Below are 19,016 nucleotides of genomic sequence, written 5' to 3'. Positions count from 1 at the left end.
GAAAACTGTCCAGTAACGCTCCCCCGGTGAAATGGAGCACTTCCTACAAATACCCTATTTTTGAACAAGGTTCCCATCTTTCACCGGCAAGAGACAGATAGGGCTCAGCACCCTCCTGCACACACATGCCTCCACCCAACAAGAGCTCTGCACATTCATTCCTCCTGTAACGGGTAAAACATCCCTAGCACAGACGTGATGGTAAAAGAACCGCGCGAAACATTGTCCTTCTCCACAATGATTGTGTGTGTGTGTGTGAGTATATGTCTGTGTGTGTGTGTCTGTGTGTGTCTGTGTGTGTGGGAGTGTATGTGTGTGTGTGTGAGAGAGAGTGAGTGTCTGTGTCAGAGAATGTGTGTGAGTGTGTGAATGTGTGTGTGAGAGAGAGTGTGTGTGTGTGTGTGTGTATGTGTGTCTGTGTGTGTGTCTGTGTGTGTGTGAGAGAGTGTGTGTGTGTTTGTGAGTGTGTGTGTGTGAGTGTGTGTGTGTGTATGCGTCTGTGTGTGTGTGTGTGAGTGTGTGTGTATGTGTGTCTGTGTGTGTGTCTGTGTGTGTGTGTGTGAGTGTGTGTGTGTGTTTGTGAGTGTGTGTGTGAGTGTGTGTGTGTATGTGTCTGTGTGTGTGAGAGAGTGTGTATACTTGTCAAGCTCACCCCGGTCACACTTATGTAATGTACATGTTTCACAGTGAATAAGCCCCAAGCGGTGGGTGGACGCGCTGTTCGCGGGGTGAGAGCGGTGGGAGAACTGGGAAGGTGATTTGTTTTAACACTGAGGCCGGCAGGGAGCGGGGTAACCCCGCGGATCGGAGATTCAGCACCGCGGACAGCGACCACTGGATCACCCCGAAGGTGCGGGGACTCCATCCACTGCAGGAACACGCTCAGTGACGGTCACCCTAGCCGACCCCATCAGATCCATCTATGAGATGGCGAGGGGCAAGGTGACCCATCAGGGTCGAGGGATTTTCCCAAAGCCTGGTTGATACGTGATTACAGGAATTCCTATTTCCCTTTTGACTGCGCCTCCCCTTCCTTTGACTCAATCGCTGCATTGCAAAGCCGGGGTGCTGCCACAAATCCTTTAGACACTATATATATACATAAAAGGGGAACTCCTACTATACGTATAGCATCGATCGGTAGCAGTGCTGGTATGTTATTTTCCTTACTTCATTGATAACTGCTGCAGGATAACGCACTCACAAAACCTGCGTTGCAATCCTCATTTTGGGTCGCGTTTTAATAAAAGGGGTCCTTTCCAGAAAGGGTGCCCGCACGACCACCGACCTTCAGCCTCCTTCACGCCCTCCCCCACCCTCTAAAAACGAGCGCTGGTCTATCCCCAGTCGATCCCAGGTTCCCCCGGCCACTCCCTCCAAACACTGAAGAGGGTTTTCCTGCACAGAGCTCGGCAGGAGACTCGAGGGAGCCCCCTGCCGCCTCACCCGGAACGGTGCAGCACCGAGCCTTGTTTCATAGGGAACATCTGCAATAAGGTGCGTTGGAATTCCCTCTGACCATATTCAACGTACAAATAGTAATTTAAAACGTTGCAACGGCTTAAAATGATGCATCCCAGCTTTGCTTCTGGACATAGGTCCGCTTAATAACACCACAACAGCTGAATGACAGAATTAATGTCATCAATTAATGCCTGAGAGCTCAGATTACACAGAAAAATAGAACTCCGTTCTGTCTGAAATTGAATGATCCAAATCTGGACCTTGCTAAAAACACAGCTACTGATTGCTGAGTGGCTGATCTAGAGAAGGATGTCGTCTGGGAAGGGGTGATCGTACTGAGTGGGATAGGATGGATCTGTTTAGCAGTTTCCAGCTCCTCTGTTCCTGATCCAGATATAGTTGAATTTCTACGGCACCTTCTCATCGCCTCAGGTTGTCCGAACGCTCTATACACCCAATGAAGTGTAGTTTTGGCATTTGTTCATAGGATATGAGCATTGCTATCTTGGCCAGTATTTTCTGCCTTTCTCTAATTGCCCTTCAGTCCGCCAGATGTAGTCGAGGAAAGGATTATTCATTGGAGGTACCAATCAAGTGGGTTATTTTGTCCCTGAGCTTCTTGAATGTTGCTGTAGTTGCACTCATCAAAATAAGGCAAGAATATTTTTTATAGTTCAGATACTGGTCAATAGCAGCTTAACCCAGCTGTTGATGCTGAGGAATCTGGCGATGGTAAAGCCATTGAGAATCAAGGGGAGGCAGTCATTGTCAGGCAGTTGTGTGGTGCCAATGTAAGTTGGCACTTATCAACCTAGGACTGAATTTTGTCTAGGTCTTGCTAAGTTCAGGCAAAGACTGAATGGAATTGAACATCATGCAAATAACCTTTCCCACTTCCCACCCTTTATTTGGAGGGAAAGACATTGATAAAAAGACTGGAGATGGTTGGACCTTTTTTACAATTCTGTGGTTTATAAGATGCCTATGCTTTGGGGCAATGCCTTTCAATTTAAGAAAAAAAAATGAAGGGAATCATGTGATCTACTCAGGAGCCTGTCTGACAGTGGCCTGGTTTTAATTCTTAGAGATTAAAGAGTTATTTTTTTTAACTGGGAAGAAGGTCCAATGTGTATACACTGTGGACAATGGCAGCAGGCCACACTAACATTTAATGGACTGTGAATCTCCAAACTCCCAGAAAAATGTTAAGATATACGTTATACTTTAGCACCTATGCTTTAAATTTTCAAGATAAAAGAGAATAATAGCCAATGAATATTTCTACCTGGAACAAGATCCATGTTATCATGAAGATGGACTTTACGATGGAAACAGTTTTTAAGATAGCTCTGAAGCAAAGCGAGTCTGTCAGGATCTGGGAGACAAAGAGGAGTTCTGCTTGGAGTAGGAAAATCAAATTCATCAGAAGTCAAAACAAGACAAGCCTGACTTGCAAAAAAGGAAGAGTCTCCATGGGACAAATCTCACTGTGAAAGACCATTCTAAGATTAAAAGTTAACAGTGTTAAACTATCAGCAGCTCTGGATCACTCCTACATGTTCTGGAACAAGTGAATGTCTTCTTAAAAGAAAGTGTAAAATATATCTGTGAAATTTGTTCCTCTTGTGCTAAAGTAAAAGAGCAATGTTCTGTTTGTGGTTTAAAGTATAAGATGCCTACAAGGATAATATTTAGTCAAAAGTAGTCTTTTTTAATAGTAAATGTCTTAAGTGGCACTCTTTCTGCTATTAACTGGAATTCTAAATTGCTTTTTAAAAGATATCGATCTCTTCAGAGATCATTACATCCTGAGGAATTCCTGCAGTGATTTCCCGGGGCTAAGATGATTGCCTTCCAAGAACCAGATCAATCTTTCTTTCTGTTATGGATGACTTCAAAACATTATTGTCATACACAGAAATACCACAGCTAGTTTTGCATCGAGCAAGTGCCTGCAAATAGCAATCTGATAAATAGTAAGGTCATTTGTTTCAGCGATATTAGCTGAGGAACTGGAGACAACGCGCTGCTCTTATCTGAAACAGAACCATGGGATATTTTGCATCCTTCATGTTCCATCTTAAAAACACTTTGGCCCATGGGCTGCAACAGTTTAGGGAGGCAGCTTACTATCAACTTCTCAAGGACAATTCGAGATGGATCGTAAGTGCTGGCAGCAAGGTTCGTACCCCATGAGATAATTTGAAAGAAATGTTGTAGTGCAGCAAGCAGTGTCCATAATTAATTGTCCATCAATACAATTCAAAGCTATTTTCCATCACATGAACATCTATCATTATTCCCTAATTAAGAAAAACACAAATAAAAATCAAAAGCATGCATATACTTGCTGAGCTATTTTGTTTAAGAAATTTGCAAAATGAGGATTGAGACTATATTTATTACTCATCTGTTTCCTGTTAATCAAAAATGCAATTAGCTGTATTTGTATTTTCAATTCATTACATGTCATTAATGTGTGGTCTCATGGCAGAAATGGGTTTGTGCATTATTTATTTTCTACATTATTTTCTGCAGACTGAACATTAAACACTTCCAGAAAAAGTAACCTCCAGGCATGGGCTGAAAAGTGACAAGTAACAAGAACCAGACAAACACCACAGTGGCACAGTGGTTAGCACTGCTGCCTCACAGCACCAGGGTCCCAGGTTTGATTCCAATCTTGGGCAACTGTCTGTGTGGAGTTTGCACTTTCTCCCTGTGTCTGCATGAGTTTCCTCCGGGTGCTCCGGTTTCCTCCCACAGTCCAAAGATGTGCAGGTCAGGTGAATTGGCTATGCTAAAGTGCCCATAGTGTTAGGTGCATTTGTCAGAGGGAAATGGGTCTGGGTGGGTTACTCTTCGGAAGGTCGGTGAGGACTGGTTGGGCTGAAGTGCTTGTTTCCACACTGTAACGAATCTAATCCAATCTTGAATAAGAGACAATCTGACAATCACCCCTTGACATTCACCAGCTATCAACTTCCTAAGGGCTACTATTGATCAGAAATGAACTGGGCTAATCATAGAAGTATAGTGACTAAAAAGAGCCTCGGAATACTACAGCAAGTAACTCATTTCCCCACTTGCCAGGAGGGGTGCGGTTCCAATTACACTCAGGAAGTTTGACATCATCTAGGACAAAGCAGCCAAATGATTAATACCACATTCACAAACATCCACTCTGTACCACCAATGATCAGTAGTAGCAGCAGTGTGCACCATCTCAAGATGCATTGCAGAAATTCACCAAAGATCCTTAGATAGCAGGTTCCAAACCCACAACCACTTCCATTTAGAAGGATAAGGACAGCAGATACCAGGGAACACCAATACCTGCAACTTCTCCTTTAATCCATTCACCAACCTAATTTGGAAATGTATCGCTGTCGCTGTGTCCAAACCCCAGAATTCCCTCCCTCATAGCATTGTACATCTACCTACAGCACATGGGCTGCAGTGGTTCAAGAAGACAGCTCATAATTACCTTCTCAAGGGCAACTAGGGATGGCAAGAAATGCTGACCCAACCAGTGACATCTGCATCCTACAAGTGAATTAAAGCAAAGACATTTTGCAGAACTCTTTAGTATTTGGCAACTGGGTCCCCTTTTACATGAATCACAAACTTAGTATGTAGGTACAGCAAGTGATTAGGAAGGCAACTGGAATGAAACAGTTATTGCAAAAACAATAGATTATGAAAATAGGATGTACAGGGTGTTAGTGAGACCACATCAGAGTGCTATGTACAATTTTAAAAATCACACAGCACCAGATTATAGTCTAACAGAGTTACTTGGATGCACTAGCTTTTGGAGCACTGGTCCTTCATCAGTTAGCTGTACACATCATGTACAGTTTTGGTCTCCTATCTTGAAAAATAAAGATAGAATTGCTTTAGAAGCAGTTCAGAGAAGGCTCACTCAACTCATTCATGGGATAGCCAAAAGTACCCTTTTGGATAGGTAAGGTACCCCTTTAGAACTGAATGAGGGATACCTTTGGTGAAGGTTGTGGGAGAGGTAAGGAGCCCTTTAGTGGAGGTAAGGCACCCTTTGGTGGAGTTTAATGAACCTTGGGATAGTGAAAAATAGCCAGGCTTGTGCATAAAAGTGCTTTCTTTTAAAAAATAAGTGATTCATGTAGTGTAGTTGTCTTTAGTCCAACATTTATCATCTGTCTCAGATTGCCCTGACAATGTAGTAGTGAGCTTTATCATGAATCACTGAAGTCCTTGGAGTTTAGGTATCTTCAAAGTGCTCTTAAGAAGGGTAATTCAAGATTCTGACTTAGTGATCGTGAAAAGCAATAATATACTGCAGAGTATCTAGTACCACTCTGCTTCGATAGCGAAGAGAGTAAATGCTGATGGTGGTGAATGTGGTGCAAGTAAAACAGGTTGCTTTGAGTGTAGAGCGTTGTCAGAGATGCACTCATCCAAGCAAGTGAAGCTTTTTCAACATCTGCCTGACTTCTGCTTTGGAGATAGTATACCAGCATTGGGGAGATAGGTGGTGACTTACTCACTTGCAGAATTTCCAGCCTCTGACCATCTCTTGTAATCACAATATTATACAGCTAGATCTGTTCAGTTTCCAGTTAATGGTAACCCCCAGAATGTTGATAATTGGCGATTCAATTATGGTATTGCCATTGAACATTATGAGACAACCTAATCATTTTTCCTTGATGCACTGTTCGAACTGCTTTTGAATGGAAATAGATGGTTCCATAAGGGATTAAACATTTAAGTGAAATGATTGTTTCCATAAGGTATTATTTAAAGGAAATTCAATATATTGAATGTCTTTTTGGTATAATCTATCAGCATGCCTCCGAAGGTATGCCAATGATGGATACTAGGTGAGTTAGCTATGAGCAATAAAGGGACCTGGGGATTATAAGGGCATGGTGGCATGAAGAGTTATGGGAGATGAATCCACAAGCACAAGGTTGCAAAGAGTGATGAGGGGCCATACTTAGTTGGCATGGAGAGCATTGCAACTATTGGGATTGGCTTGGAGAGGGAAGGGAGTGAGGGGCTGAGAACAGCAGGCATGCTTTATGTTTTCACCCTTACTTTTACAGTTTTGAAAACAGTGCACTAGGGCCCCGCCTGCCTCAGAAACAGACACCATCCTCCATTCTTCTGGATCACTTGCCTCTGCCCTGAGAGATCTGGCTCACAAAGCCAGAATGTCGCTTATGCTGTTGCATCTGACCAGAGAACAATAATCATTGACAGAAATGAGAAGAAATCTTTTCTCTCAAACATTCGTCACAATGCAGAATTCTCTTCCCCAGAAGGTAGTGGAGGCTCAGTCTTTAAGTTTATTGAAGATTGATTTAGATTGATTTTTCATCAACGAGGGAGTCAAGGGTTGTGGGATCAGACAGGAAAGCAGAGCTAAGGTCACAATAAGGTCATGCATAATCTTATTGAATGATGGAGCAGGGTCAAAGGGTAAAAGGCCTACTGCTGTTCCTACCTTTAGTAATATTGCTAATGATTTCATACTTTAATACAAAAATTTTCATTCACTCAATGACTTGATTCATTGGTAATAATGTACAAGTTTCAGGTAAATTAATTCAATCTTGTGAGATTATGGATGAAATAATGAATAGTTATTTGATCTACAGCAGAATTTTAATATTGCAAGATTAATCTTAGCAATGACAGTTCACTTGGCAATGAATTAAATTTCATCAATGCTGTACCCATTCAAATTCGTAAATCACCAAATTAAGAATTCTCCCCTGTCAGCCCTGTTGAATGTCAAATCAGTAATCCATTTTGGGAAGGTTAAATGGCAGGAGGTGGGCCATCGTACTCTTGAGAACTGGAGGCTGAACAAATGCTCTAAAAGGACTTTAATAGCATGAAGCTTTCCAATCAGGAGAATGGAGACATTGGAGTGCTTCCAATATGATCACTGAAGGGGAAGTTGGGATTTAGAGATTATATGTATATATATAGTCACTAATGAATCCAATAGTCAAATAAACTTCTTTACCTGGAGATTCACAGAGTGCAGAAAGAGGCCATTCAGCCCATCAAGAAGGGCAGCACGGTGGCACAATGGTTAGCACTGCTGCCTCACAGTGCCAGAGATCCGGGTTCAATTCCTGCCTCACGCAGATGTCTGTGTGGAGTTTGCACATTCTCCCCATATCTGTGTGCGTTTCCTCCAGGTGCTCTGGTTTCCTCCCACAGTCCAAAGAAAATGTGCAGGTTAGGTGAATTGGTTGTGCTAAATTGCCCGTAGTGTGAGGTGAAGGGGTAAATATGGGGGAATGGGTCTGGGTGGGTTGCTTTTCGGAGGGTCGGTGTGGACTTGATGGGCCAAAGGGCCTGTTTCCACACTGTAAGTAATCTAATCTAAAAAGTTCTACACTGACCATCCAAAGGGCTTCGTACCCAGACCCAGGCCCCACCCTATCCGCATAATCTCACATTTACAATGTCTAATCCACCTAGCCTGCACATCCCTGAACATTGCAGGGAATTTAGCATGGACAATCCACCTAATCTGCACAGCATTGGACAGTGGGATGAAACCCGAGCACCAGGGAAAAACCCATATAGGAGTGGGGAGAATGTGCAAAGTCCATTCAGACAATTGCCCAAGGCTGGAATCGAACTCAGCAAGAGAAATGGCAAAAATGTGGTACTTGTTATCACAGGGCCTGTTTGAATGAGTAATGTAGATACCTTTAAGCCGAAGCTGGATAAACACATGAGGGAGAAAGGGAATAAAAGAATATGTAGTTAAGGCGAGAGAACAGAGAAGACTCGTGTGAAGTGTAAACCAGAATGGATGAGTTGAAACCAAATCAGCCTGATATTTGCTTAATATTCAATGTCATGGAGAATAGCAGCCCAAATGAAAAGATCTTCACTACTGTCTGTGGTTGACCGATAAAATCAAGCAGGGAGTTACCAAATCTGACACTTCTCGAATACCAAGGGTGTGGTTTTACAAAGACTTCTAAGGTTTTGATTTCACTGCATCACAACTGCAAATGCAGTTCCAGAGTTTAGTTCCTGCTGGACTCCAGAGCGAAGCAGTGGGATACATATGGACAAAGCATCACACCACTTGGCTTGATACTCCATTGGGAATAACTCCAGTACAAAATTGCTCACAAAGTTCTCACAAGGTTCATTTGGATTTTTCAAGAGTATGAATATTCTTGCCACTGCTTGCCCCACAAGTAAAACTTACCATCCAGAGGAAAGCCCTGTACAACTGTATGAACACATGCTTTTTGAGATTATTCCCACAGCAGTGATTCATTGTTCAATGCTCTCACATTCAAATCAGACTGTTTGGAATTCGGAGTCGGAAAGTGCGGCACTGGAAAAGCACTGTCAGTCAGGCAGCATCCAAAGAGCAGGAGAATCAATGTTGTGGCATAAGCTCTTCATCCGGAATGTTGGGAGAGGGGTGGATGTAGGGGGGCTGAGAGAAACAAGGGAGAATAGGGGGTGGGCTGGGGGGAAGGTGATAGTTAGATGCAGGTGGGGGGGGTGATGGAAAAGGTCAGAGTGGAGGGTGGAGCGGATAGGTGCGAAGGAAGATGGATAGGTGGGAGAGTACAAGAGGGCAGTGCTGAGTTGGAGGCATGGATCTGGGATGAGGGGGGAGGGGGCGAACGGAGATGAGAAAACTGGTGAAATCAATGTTGATGCCGTGTGGTTGCAGTGTCCCAAGGCGGGAGATGCAGCGTCCTTCCTCCAGGCATCGGGTGGGTTGGATTTGGCAGTGAGAGGCCCAGGAGTTGCATGTCCGTGGCGGAGTGGGAGTGGGAGTTGAAGTGGTTGGCCACAGGGCGGTGGGGTTGTTTAGTGCAAGTGACTCAGAGATGTTCTCTGAAACATTCTGCGAGTTGGCATCCTGTCCCCCAATGTAGAGGAGACTACATCAAGATCAACAGACACTTTAGATGAGGTGTTTGGATATGCAGGAAAATCCCTGCTGGATGTGGAAGAATCCTTTGGGGCCTTGGAGAGAGGTGGGGGCGGGGGGCAAAGTGTGGCCGCAGGTTTTACACCTCTTGTGGCAACAAAGGAGGTGCCGGGAGTGAAGGGTGGGTTAGTGGGGCACGTGGACCTAACAAGGGACTCGGGGAGGGAATGGTCTCTGTGATCGGGGTGGGGAGGCAAGTACATCTCCGGTGATGGGGTCAGTTTGCAGGTGGCGGAAGTAGTAGAGGATAATGCGCTGCAACTGGAGATCGATGGAGTGGAAGGTGAGGGTGGGAGGATTCTATCCTTGTTGTGGTTGGAGGGTGGGGTTCAGGGGTGAATCAGGTCCCACAACAGAAGCTTGAACATAAAATCTAAAGTGAGACTCTTAAGGCAGTACTTGTGGAATGTGGTGTTGTTGGAAGTGTTGCCTTTTCACACAAGATGAGATGTTCCATTCAGTTGCCCATCAACACCCTTAGGTTGATGTAAAAATTCCACAGTACTTAGTCAAAGAAAAGGAGGAGAGGTCTTCTCAACACCTTGATCAATATTTATCCCTTTACCAAGATCACAAAAATAGCTTACCTAGTCATTATTACATTGCTTTTGTTTTAGATGTACATAAACATTGGTCGTGTTTCCTACATTATAACTGTGGCTACACTTCATGAAGAACTTCATTGGTTGTAATATTATTTGCCCATGAAATGCAACAAAAAATAAAAGTCATTTTTCTTTTTATCCAGGCAGTTGACGTGCAGCCATCATATATTAAGAAAATTCTGTTTAAAGTTGGAAATTAGAACATATTTGCAATTTGAATTTACTACACCACACACCACTTGCATCTGATATTGCTGCAAAATCAGAACATGACCTAAATAATTTCATGTTCGTAAAATGTTGCTGAGGACATTCTGCGCAAAAGGAGCCTATATGTCTTGCAGATCAAGTTTAACTTCCCAGAGAATATGGACAGTAAGGGGCATTATCCAAAGATAAAAACTTATTCAATAATACAGACTATCAGCGCAAACATATCATAATTGGTAACAAGGGGTAAGAATGTTACTTTATAGAAGGGAAAGTTAAATGAACTATCTGTCCATAACATGTGTTAGAACATCAATGTTTTAAAGGACAATAAAACAGTGAGTAATATCATTTAAAAGACACCCAGATAAGCATTAAAAACGTACATTCTAATACAGGCTAAGTTATGGTGTTCAACTTCAGTAATCATGTCGCAGCGAGTTCAGCATATTACAATATTAAAAAATCCAATAAAGAAAATGAAACGCCTTATGAAAAATTATGCTCTTGAATGGATCAATAAGTGCACCTTGAAGGAGATCATTTTACAAAGCATTATGCAGCTCCTTCTTGAAATGTACTGGTGATGATCATTATCAGTCACATTTGAATCATGTTTTATTGCCGTGGAAGTAAACAAAAGCCAGTTCATGCAGTCAGATGAAAATTGGACTACAGGCAGTCAGCAATATTGCAAACATCCACCAGTGGGCACTATGGGCACAGCAATAAATCCGGCAAGCCTAGAGGTTTTATCCGAGAACCCTGCAGATCGCAAACACAGATCAAAGGACGATTTGCATTAAAATTGTGCTGTCAGCAGCTTGCTGTTGCATTCTTAACTATTGCAGAAAGCGGCTGTGGAATGGACTTATTCAGAACCATTTTCATTGACTGTACATCCCGATAAGCAATAGTTTTGGGAATTTATGTTCACAAATGTTTTGAAGGTGGCACACAAGATGTTGAGCATGCTGTTAGAAAAGGTATACAGATTTTTGGCTTCATGAACAAAGGCAGAGAGTACAAAAGCGAGGATATTACTCTAATCCTTTATAAATAAGCAGGCCTCAGATGCTGTATTGTGTTCAATTATAGGCAACACACTTTAGGAAGAATGTCAAGGCCTTGGAGAGGGTGTAGAGGAGATTTAGCGAAACAGTACCAAGGATGAGAGATGTCAGTTGGAGCAGCTGACATTTTTTTCTTTAGAGCGGAGAAGGTCAAAGGGACATTTAAAAAGGCATTCAATATGATGAAGGAGGAACTGTTTCCACTGTAAGCAGGTGATACAGATTTACTGTAATTGGCAAAAGAACCAAAGGGAGTGATAAGGATATCTGTTCTGTGTGCTGAATTGTCATGATCTTGAATGCACTGCCTGAAACAGCAGTGGAAGCAGATTCAATAATAACTTTCAAAACCTGAATGAATATTTGAAGGGGAGACATTTGCAGCTCTGTGCGAAAAGAAAAGAGAAAAGTGGGACTACTACAGTATAATGGACTGAATGATCTCCTTCCATGTTTTATTTTGTCTGGTACGTAATTACAACTTACCAACAGTTGAGAGGGTGGTTAGTTAATTCAGTTACCTGGAAGACTAGAGTATGAGGAGCAGAATAAAGCTAATAGTGGGCACTCAACAGCAGAGGCCTGCCTCTTAATCTTACCTCATCCTCTTGGAGTGGTTATCCTCCAGCTAAGTTTAATCAGTTGTCTCTGTCTAAATGGTGAAAAATGCCTATATCCCTGGGCAGACTATGGCTCCTTACCAACACTTGCTTGTTAGTACAGAACTTTAACATTGATTAAAAAGAGAGACATGTTTCTGAAGGTTTTGACTTTTACTCTTCAGAACAAAAAGCAAGAATATTAAATTTCAAAAGACTAGAACAATTTATACAGCAGTAGAAAAGTGTGTGTGCTGATTTATTGACAAATTGATTCCAAATGGCCAAGGCATTGCTATGAAGAAAGCTCCTGGGTAATTTAAAGAGGTGTGAACATTATTTTTTGTTTACAGAGAATGGGTCCCTGCCTATGAATGTAAGTCACTTTAAGCAGGGGTAAATGAAATGTTTAAAGCTAAACTTACTGTTTAAACACTACTGTTGTTAACGTAGTTATAAGCACACTTAGATTTATTCAATAAGTGTTGCCCAGTCTCAGAGTTACACCAAATAGTGGATGTATCGTTTTGGATTTTGCAAGCATAGGATGGTGGAATATGATCAGTCTATGCTGAAAACCATTTATCACTTCCATAAAAGCATTTATTGCCTCTGGCTCATGCATTACTCTGATCATCAATGATCCCTATTATTGAACAGGAAACAAGGTCAGGGTGATGGGAGATGAGTGGAGTAAACAAAGATTATCATCCAACAACAGAAAGCCAGATACTGCTTGGAAGATAATTCATACTTAAGAGTTATCATTGCGAGTACTCTGCTAACAGGCAGATCCTTCACTTAATGTCGCTTTACACTGAACTGTTTTTAGTGATCCTGATGAAGGGCCTGTGCCCAAAATGTCGATTCTCCTGCTCCTTGGATGCTGCCTGACCTGCTGTGCTTTTCCAGCAACACACTCTCAACTCTGATCTCCAGCATCTGCAGTCCTCACGTTCTCCTCAAGGTACTGAGTTGGATGATCAGTCTTGATCATATTGAATGGTTGAACAGGCTCAAAGGGCCAAATGGCCTGGTCTGCTCCTATTTTCTATGCCTCTATGCTTTGTCTCAGGGAGTCAGGCCGTTCTCAACAGACACCAATAGAGAGTAGCACACAAAGATCTACAGCTTCTCAGGATACTCCAGCGATTCTGGCCCCATCATCTCCCCTTGTCTGTGATTGCAAAGCAACAAGGAGGTTGAGCATGCATTTGGGCAGGACAGTCAACAAAACCGGTTCCTCTTGGCCGAAAGGTAACCAGATATGGGTGCCCAAGTATTCCAGGCCAACTGCTGAACTGGAGGCATTCTGAAGAAGGGTCACCTGAAACATTAACTCTGTTTCTCCTTCCACAGATGTGGCCGGAGTTGTTGCTTGAATTTTGCCAGCAATTTCTGTTTTAGGAAAGACAGAACTCCACCCTAGCTATTGTGGGAGCCACAGGAAGAATATATCTTACTAAGAACACATAGATGGCAGATGTGTCACATCATTGTAGCTAACCTTTCACTGCTGACATCAGACAGGACTACTCCATCCTTCTTCAAAATAGTCCCCCTGGGATTTTTTATATTTAACCGAGGTCCCAGACAATCTTAATTTAGCAAATCACCAGAAAACAGTGTTTCTGAAGTATAGCACTCCATCAACAATAACTTGCTGACATTAAAGTGCTGTCTCATAGAACATAGAACAATACAGTGCAGGACAGGCCCTTCGGCCCTCGATGTTGCCCCGACCTGTGAACAAATCTAAGCTCATTCCCCTACACAATCCCATCATCATCCATGTGGTTATCCAAGAATTGTTTAAATCTCCCTAATGTGGCTGAGTTAACTACATTGGAAGGCAGGGCATGCTCTTACCACTTTCTGAGTAAAGAACCTGCCTCTGACATCTGTCTTAAATCTATCACCCCTCAATTTGCCCCTCCAGCTCAGTTGGCATTCTTTAGTACTGCTCCTCCAACAGCACAGCACTCCCTCAGTTTTGCCCCTCTGACAGTGCAACAGTCCCTCAGTGCCATTGCTCCAACAGTGTGGTGCTCCCTCACTGCTCACTACTTTGATTATGCAATGCTCTTTCGGAACAGACTCTCTGACAGTCCTGTGCTCACTCATAACATCCTCTGTGCTGCTCCTCCAACAGTGGAGCTCTTCCTCAGTACCAACCCTTCAACACTGCCTCACTCTCTTAGTACTGCCCCTCTGTCACTGTCTCACTCTCTCAGTACTGACCCTCTGACACTGCCTCACTCTCTCAGTACTGACCCTCTATCACTGCCTCACTCTCTCAGTACTGACCCTCTGACACTGCCTCACTCTCTCAGTACTGACCCTCTATCACTGCCTCACTCTCTCAGTACTGACCCTCTGTCACTGCCTCACTCTCTCAGTACTAAGCCTCTGACACGGCCTCACTCTCTCAGTACTGACCCTCTGACACTGCCTCACTCTCTCAGTACTGACCCTCTGTCACTGCCTCACTCTCTCAGTACTAAGCCTCTGACACTGCCTCACTCTCTCAGTACTGACCCTCTGTCACTGCCTCACTCTCTCAGTACTGACCCTCTGTCACTGCCTCACTCTCTCAGTACTAAGCCTCTGTCACTGCCTCACTCTCTCAGTACTAAGCCTCTGACACTGCCTCACTCTCTCAGTACTGACCCTCTGTCACTGCCTCACTCTCTCAGTACTGACTCTCTGTCACTGCCTCACTCTCTCAGTACTGACCCTCTGTCACTGCCTCACTCTCTCAGTACTGACTCTCTGTCACTGCCTCACTCTCTCAGTACTGAGCCTCTGACACTGCCTCATCTCTCAGTACTGACCCTCTGACACTGCCTCACTCTCTCAGTACTGAGCCTCTGACACTGTCTCACTCTCTCAGTACTGACCCTCCTACATTGTTTCACTGTCTCAGTACTGACCTTCTGACATTGCCTCACCCTTTCAGAACAGTGCTGGGAGCATCTGGTGGTGTTTGTGCTCATGTTTCTGAAGTGGGGCTTGTACTTATAAGCTTCTGAGTTACACGAATGTGTATAACCCATTGAGCCAAAGCTCAAGAAAGGAAGTACAGACAACCCTGGAAATTATAGACCTGTGTGCCTTACTTCGGTTGTGGGTAAAGTATTGGAAAGGGTTATAAGAGATAGGATTTATAATCATCTAAATCATCCTGATGAAGGGCTTATGCCCGAAACGTCAAATTTCCTATTCCTTGGATGCTGCCTAACCTGCCGTGCTTTAACCAGCAACACATTTTCAGCTCGTTTATAATCATCTACAAAGGAATAAGGTGATTAGAGATAGTCAACACCATTTTGTGAAGAGTAGGTCATGTATCACAGGTGGATGAGGGTAAAGCAGTTGATGTAGTGTATATGGATTTCAGTAAGGCATTTGATAAGGTTCCCCATGGTAGGCTATTGCACAAAATACGGGGGCATGGGATTGAGGGTGATTAAGTGGTTTGAATCAGAAATTGTCTAGCTGAAAGAAGACAGAGAGTTGCGGTTGATGGGAAATATTCATCCTGGAGTTCAGTTACTAGTGAGGTACCACAAGGATCTGTTTTGGGTCCAGTGTTTTTTTGTCATTTTTATAAATTACCTAGATGAGGGCATGGAAGGATGGGTTAGTAAATTTGCGGATGATACTAAGATCAGTGGAGTTATGGATAGGGATGAAAGATGTTGTAGGTTACAGATAGACATAGATCAGCTGCAGAGCTAGGCTGAGAGATGGCAAATGGAGTTTAATGCTGAAAAGTGTGAGGTAATTCACTTTGGAAGAAGTAATAGGAATTCAGAGTACTGGGCTGATAGTAAGATTCTTGATAATGGAGATGAGTCAAAGTACATAGATCCCTGAAAGTTGCCACTCAGGTTGATAGGGTTGTTAAGAAGGCATATGGTGTGTTAGCTGTTATTGGTAGAGGGATTGAGTTTCGGAACCATGGGATCAAGCTGCATCTGTACAAAACTCTGGCGCAGCCACATTTGGAGTATTGTGTACAGTTCTGGTCACCGCATTATGGGAAGGATGTAGAAGCTTTAGAGAAGGTTCAGAGGAGATTTACTAGGATGCTGCCTATGATGGAGGGAAGGCTGAGGGACTGGAGGTTGTTTTCATTGGGGAGAAGAAGGTTGAGAGATGACCTGATTGAGACACATAAGACAGGGTTAGATAGGTTGGACAGTGAGAGCCCTTTTTCCTCAGATAGCAATGGCTAGCATGGCGGGGGGCAGGGAAACAGCTTTAAATTAAGGTGTGATAGATATTGGACAGATGTCAGAGGCATTTTCTTCATTCAGAGAGCAGTAGGTGCATGGAATATACTGCCTGCAACAGTAGTACACTCACCAACTTTAAGGGCATTTAAATGGTCACTGGACAAGCATATGGACGGAATGGAATAGTGGAGGTTAGATAGGCTTCAGATTGATTCCACAGGTCAGCACAACATTGAGGGCTGAAGGGCATGCACTGTACTGTAGTGTTCCATGTTCTATATTCTTGAAGAAAAGATGATGGCTCACCCAAAAGTGGTTCCCTTTCCAAGAATCCTGAATTATGTTTGTAAATTCAGGTAAAGTTTTACCTTTGAGCTCATGGTCATAGTTCAGTCAGCTCACTTCATTCTTTGCGTCAGACAATCTTGTCAATGTGAGGGATAGAGGCCACTAACTCTGGTTGGACATGCTCAGAAAGGTTAATTCAATAATTTCATACTTCCAACAGCCACTCACTCAACAATGGGAACACGACATGGCCCATCCATGCAGTGCCCGCTCCTTATCCTCAGCCAGCCTGAAAGAGGCGCAGTTCTGAAGAAGGGTCACTGGACACGAAACATTGACTTTGTTCTCTCTCCATAGACGGTGCCAAGACCTGTTGAGTTACTCCAACAATTTCTGTTTTTATTTCTGAAAATAACTATGTGTCATGCAATTGGATGGCTTCTTCCAATCTCCAATATTTTTGTCACTAATTAAAAAAAACATTCAAAGTTTATGTTAAAAGGAAGCTCAGTATTAAATGTTCCCATCTGCAGTTAAAATGTGTGTGAGATTCATGGTACCCGGTCACTAATGGCTTCGAATGAATTTTCTCACGCGCCTCATTAATAATGTTTCTGGGTTCTTGGGTATCTTTCCTGGCAAGTCTTGCAGCAAGGAGAGCTGGATTCATTCTCTGCGACCGGCTTCATCCAGTGTCCATACTGCTGGAGCCAAATTTACAGCCACATTGGACACCGCATCAGATCCTGCAAGCCAGGAACTGCCCTTTACATTGCATTGCTGGATTACTATAGCACAGAAAGGACAGCTCATTCCCCAGTCAGTGAACAGGGACCTGGAGATGTTGGTAGAGAGGAGGGCTATCTTTTTTCCCACTTACTATTACCCAGACCCAGTTTGCTTGGGCAAAAATAGGAGCCCAGGTCAGTGCGGTGTCAATGGTGCTGTGCAGAGTAACAGAAGAAAGGTTTATGATGTTCTGCATGACGCAAGAGTGAGTGCCACCGTTCCTCTCTCTGCTACCTCACACTCACTGGGCAAACACACACTGTAACTCTGTCACTACACATGCCCTCCACCAAGTCTTGTAGACAACACCTCTCAATACTTGCCAGGCGTCATACCCACTGAATGGATTTCCCCAGCTCATCATCCCAGACAACCCCTCGCATTTCCTACTCACTCTGACACATTTCACCATTTCTCATGCTTTAGCATCACCAGAAACTTCTCTTCCATCCTCTTCTATTGTATTCATTTCCTCCCTTTGTCTCATTGCAGGGAAAGGTGGTCTGGAACCAGATATCAGTCTCTTCGCTGCCTAGAATGAGCCAAAGAGCATGGCCACTCCTGCAGGGACAGGGAGACCTCAATGAACAACCAACCCAGGCTAATTCATGACACACTGCTGCACTGTTCTCCCATCACCACCAGTGCTACCTCTTCCTTCATCTGCACAAGCTTTTATCTCCCTTAGATAGCTGATTCTTCTCTTATGCAACAAATGGCTGTACCCAGCTCCCAGCTAATGTCCATTGAAAGGTCATCCAAGGACACCAACCACTTCACCTCCACGGAAGCCAGTGAACCCGCAAAGGATGCATCAGCAAGGCTTTCACTTGTACCCTCCATCAGCCCAGAGGTTGTCACCTCTCTGGATTTTCTATACAGACTAGATCCAGGAGCACAATTTAGGGACACATCACTGACACGTTTCCACAGCCGGTGAAGAAAGAAATGCCCCAGGCCTCTGACTTGCAGTGGACTGCCAGATATCAGCTAACTGCTCAGCCCCAGGCAGAAGACCTGGTCTCAACCAATAATGACATCGTCATAGTAAATATATATTTTTAATTAATTCAAGGGATGGTGGGTGTCACTGGCTAGGCTGACATTTATTGCTCGTCCTTAATTACCTTTGAGAACATGGTGGCGATCAGCAAGTCTTACAGGAGAGAAAGCAGAGTTAACATTTCAAATGCAATGACACTTCGTCAGAATGCTTCACTTGCCGTAGAAAACTGCGACTGGTCACCCCCAGCCTTGTGACCCATGCTGAAGTCAGTGAGTCTGCACTGAGAAAGCAATGTGAATTTGACAGAAGGTGACAACCTCCAGTGAGCGCTGACCAATATTGAGATTATGAAATTGTCATTGAAGGCCCAAGAGGAACATCCCAAAACATTTCAAATTATTTTTCTATCTTCTCTCAAATTTCATGCCATGGCTCACACCCCTAGGCTGGAGATGGGGGGCGTTTCTTGCCATAAATTGAAAAATCCCTATGAATCTCCCCCAGGACTGCTCCCACCAGTTTGATCTTACATTCTTGCACATTCCAGGACAAACTTAAAGACGCAATGTGTTTTGGCATGAATCTGATATTGAATTAGGCCCTACTACTAATTTAGATGCTGCCATTAAATTTGGTGTTTGCTATTAAATTAAAGTCTTCCTTCCTCTTCCTGTCTCAAAGACCATGTAGGACAGGACATCCCAAAGAACAGGCCCAGGATGGATTCATTTGTCTCTATCCACTAGATAACCATGAACAGCAAAAA

The 19,016-nt window shown here is 43.5% G+C and overlaps 1 protein-coding gene across 3 annotated transcripts in view; it reads right to left on the bottom strand.

Annotated features, from left to right (window-relative positions):
* The window catches only part of fgf14 (fibroblast growth factor 14), a 511,831-nt gene that overhangs the window by 198,189 nt on the left and 294,626 nt on the right, over positions 1 to 19,016 (bottom strand). The window contains exon 2 of one of the 3 annotated variants that reach the window (XM_060826496.1): positions 18,767 to 18,775. The exons of the other annotated variants lie outside the window; for them this stretch is intronic. Coding sequence (XP_060682479.1) covers positions 18,767 to 18,775 — 9 coding nt within the window. The remainder of the gene's footprint in view (positions 1 to 18,766; positions 18,776 to 19,016) is intronic. 3 annotated transcript variants of the gene reach the window in all.

This window comes from Hemiscyllium ocellatum, chromosome 6 (genome assembly GCF_020745735.1).
Source record: "Hemiscyllium ocellatum isolate sHemOce1 chromosome 6, sHemOce1.pat.X.cur, whole genome shotgun sequence".
NCBI lineage: Eukaryota > Metazoa > Chordata > Chondrichthyes > Orectolobiformes > Hemiscylliidae > Hemiscyllium > Hemiscyllium ocellatum.
The sequence above is the reverse complement of the archived record's forward strand: the minus strand, read 5'-3'. Positions and strand labels throughout refer to the sequence as shown.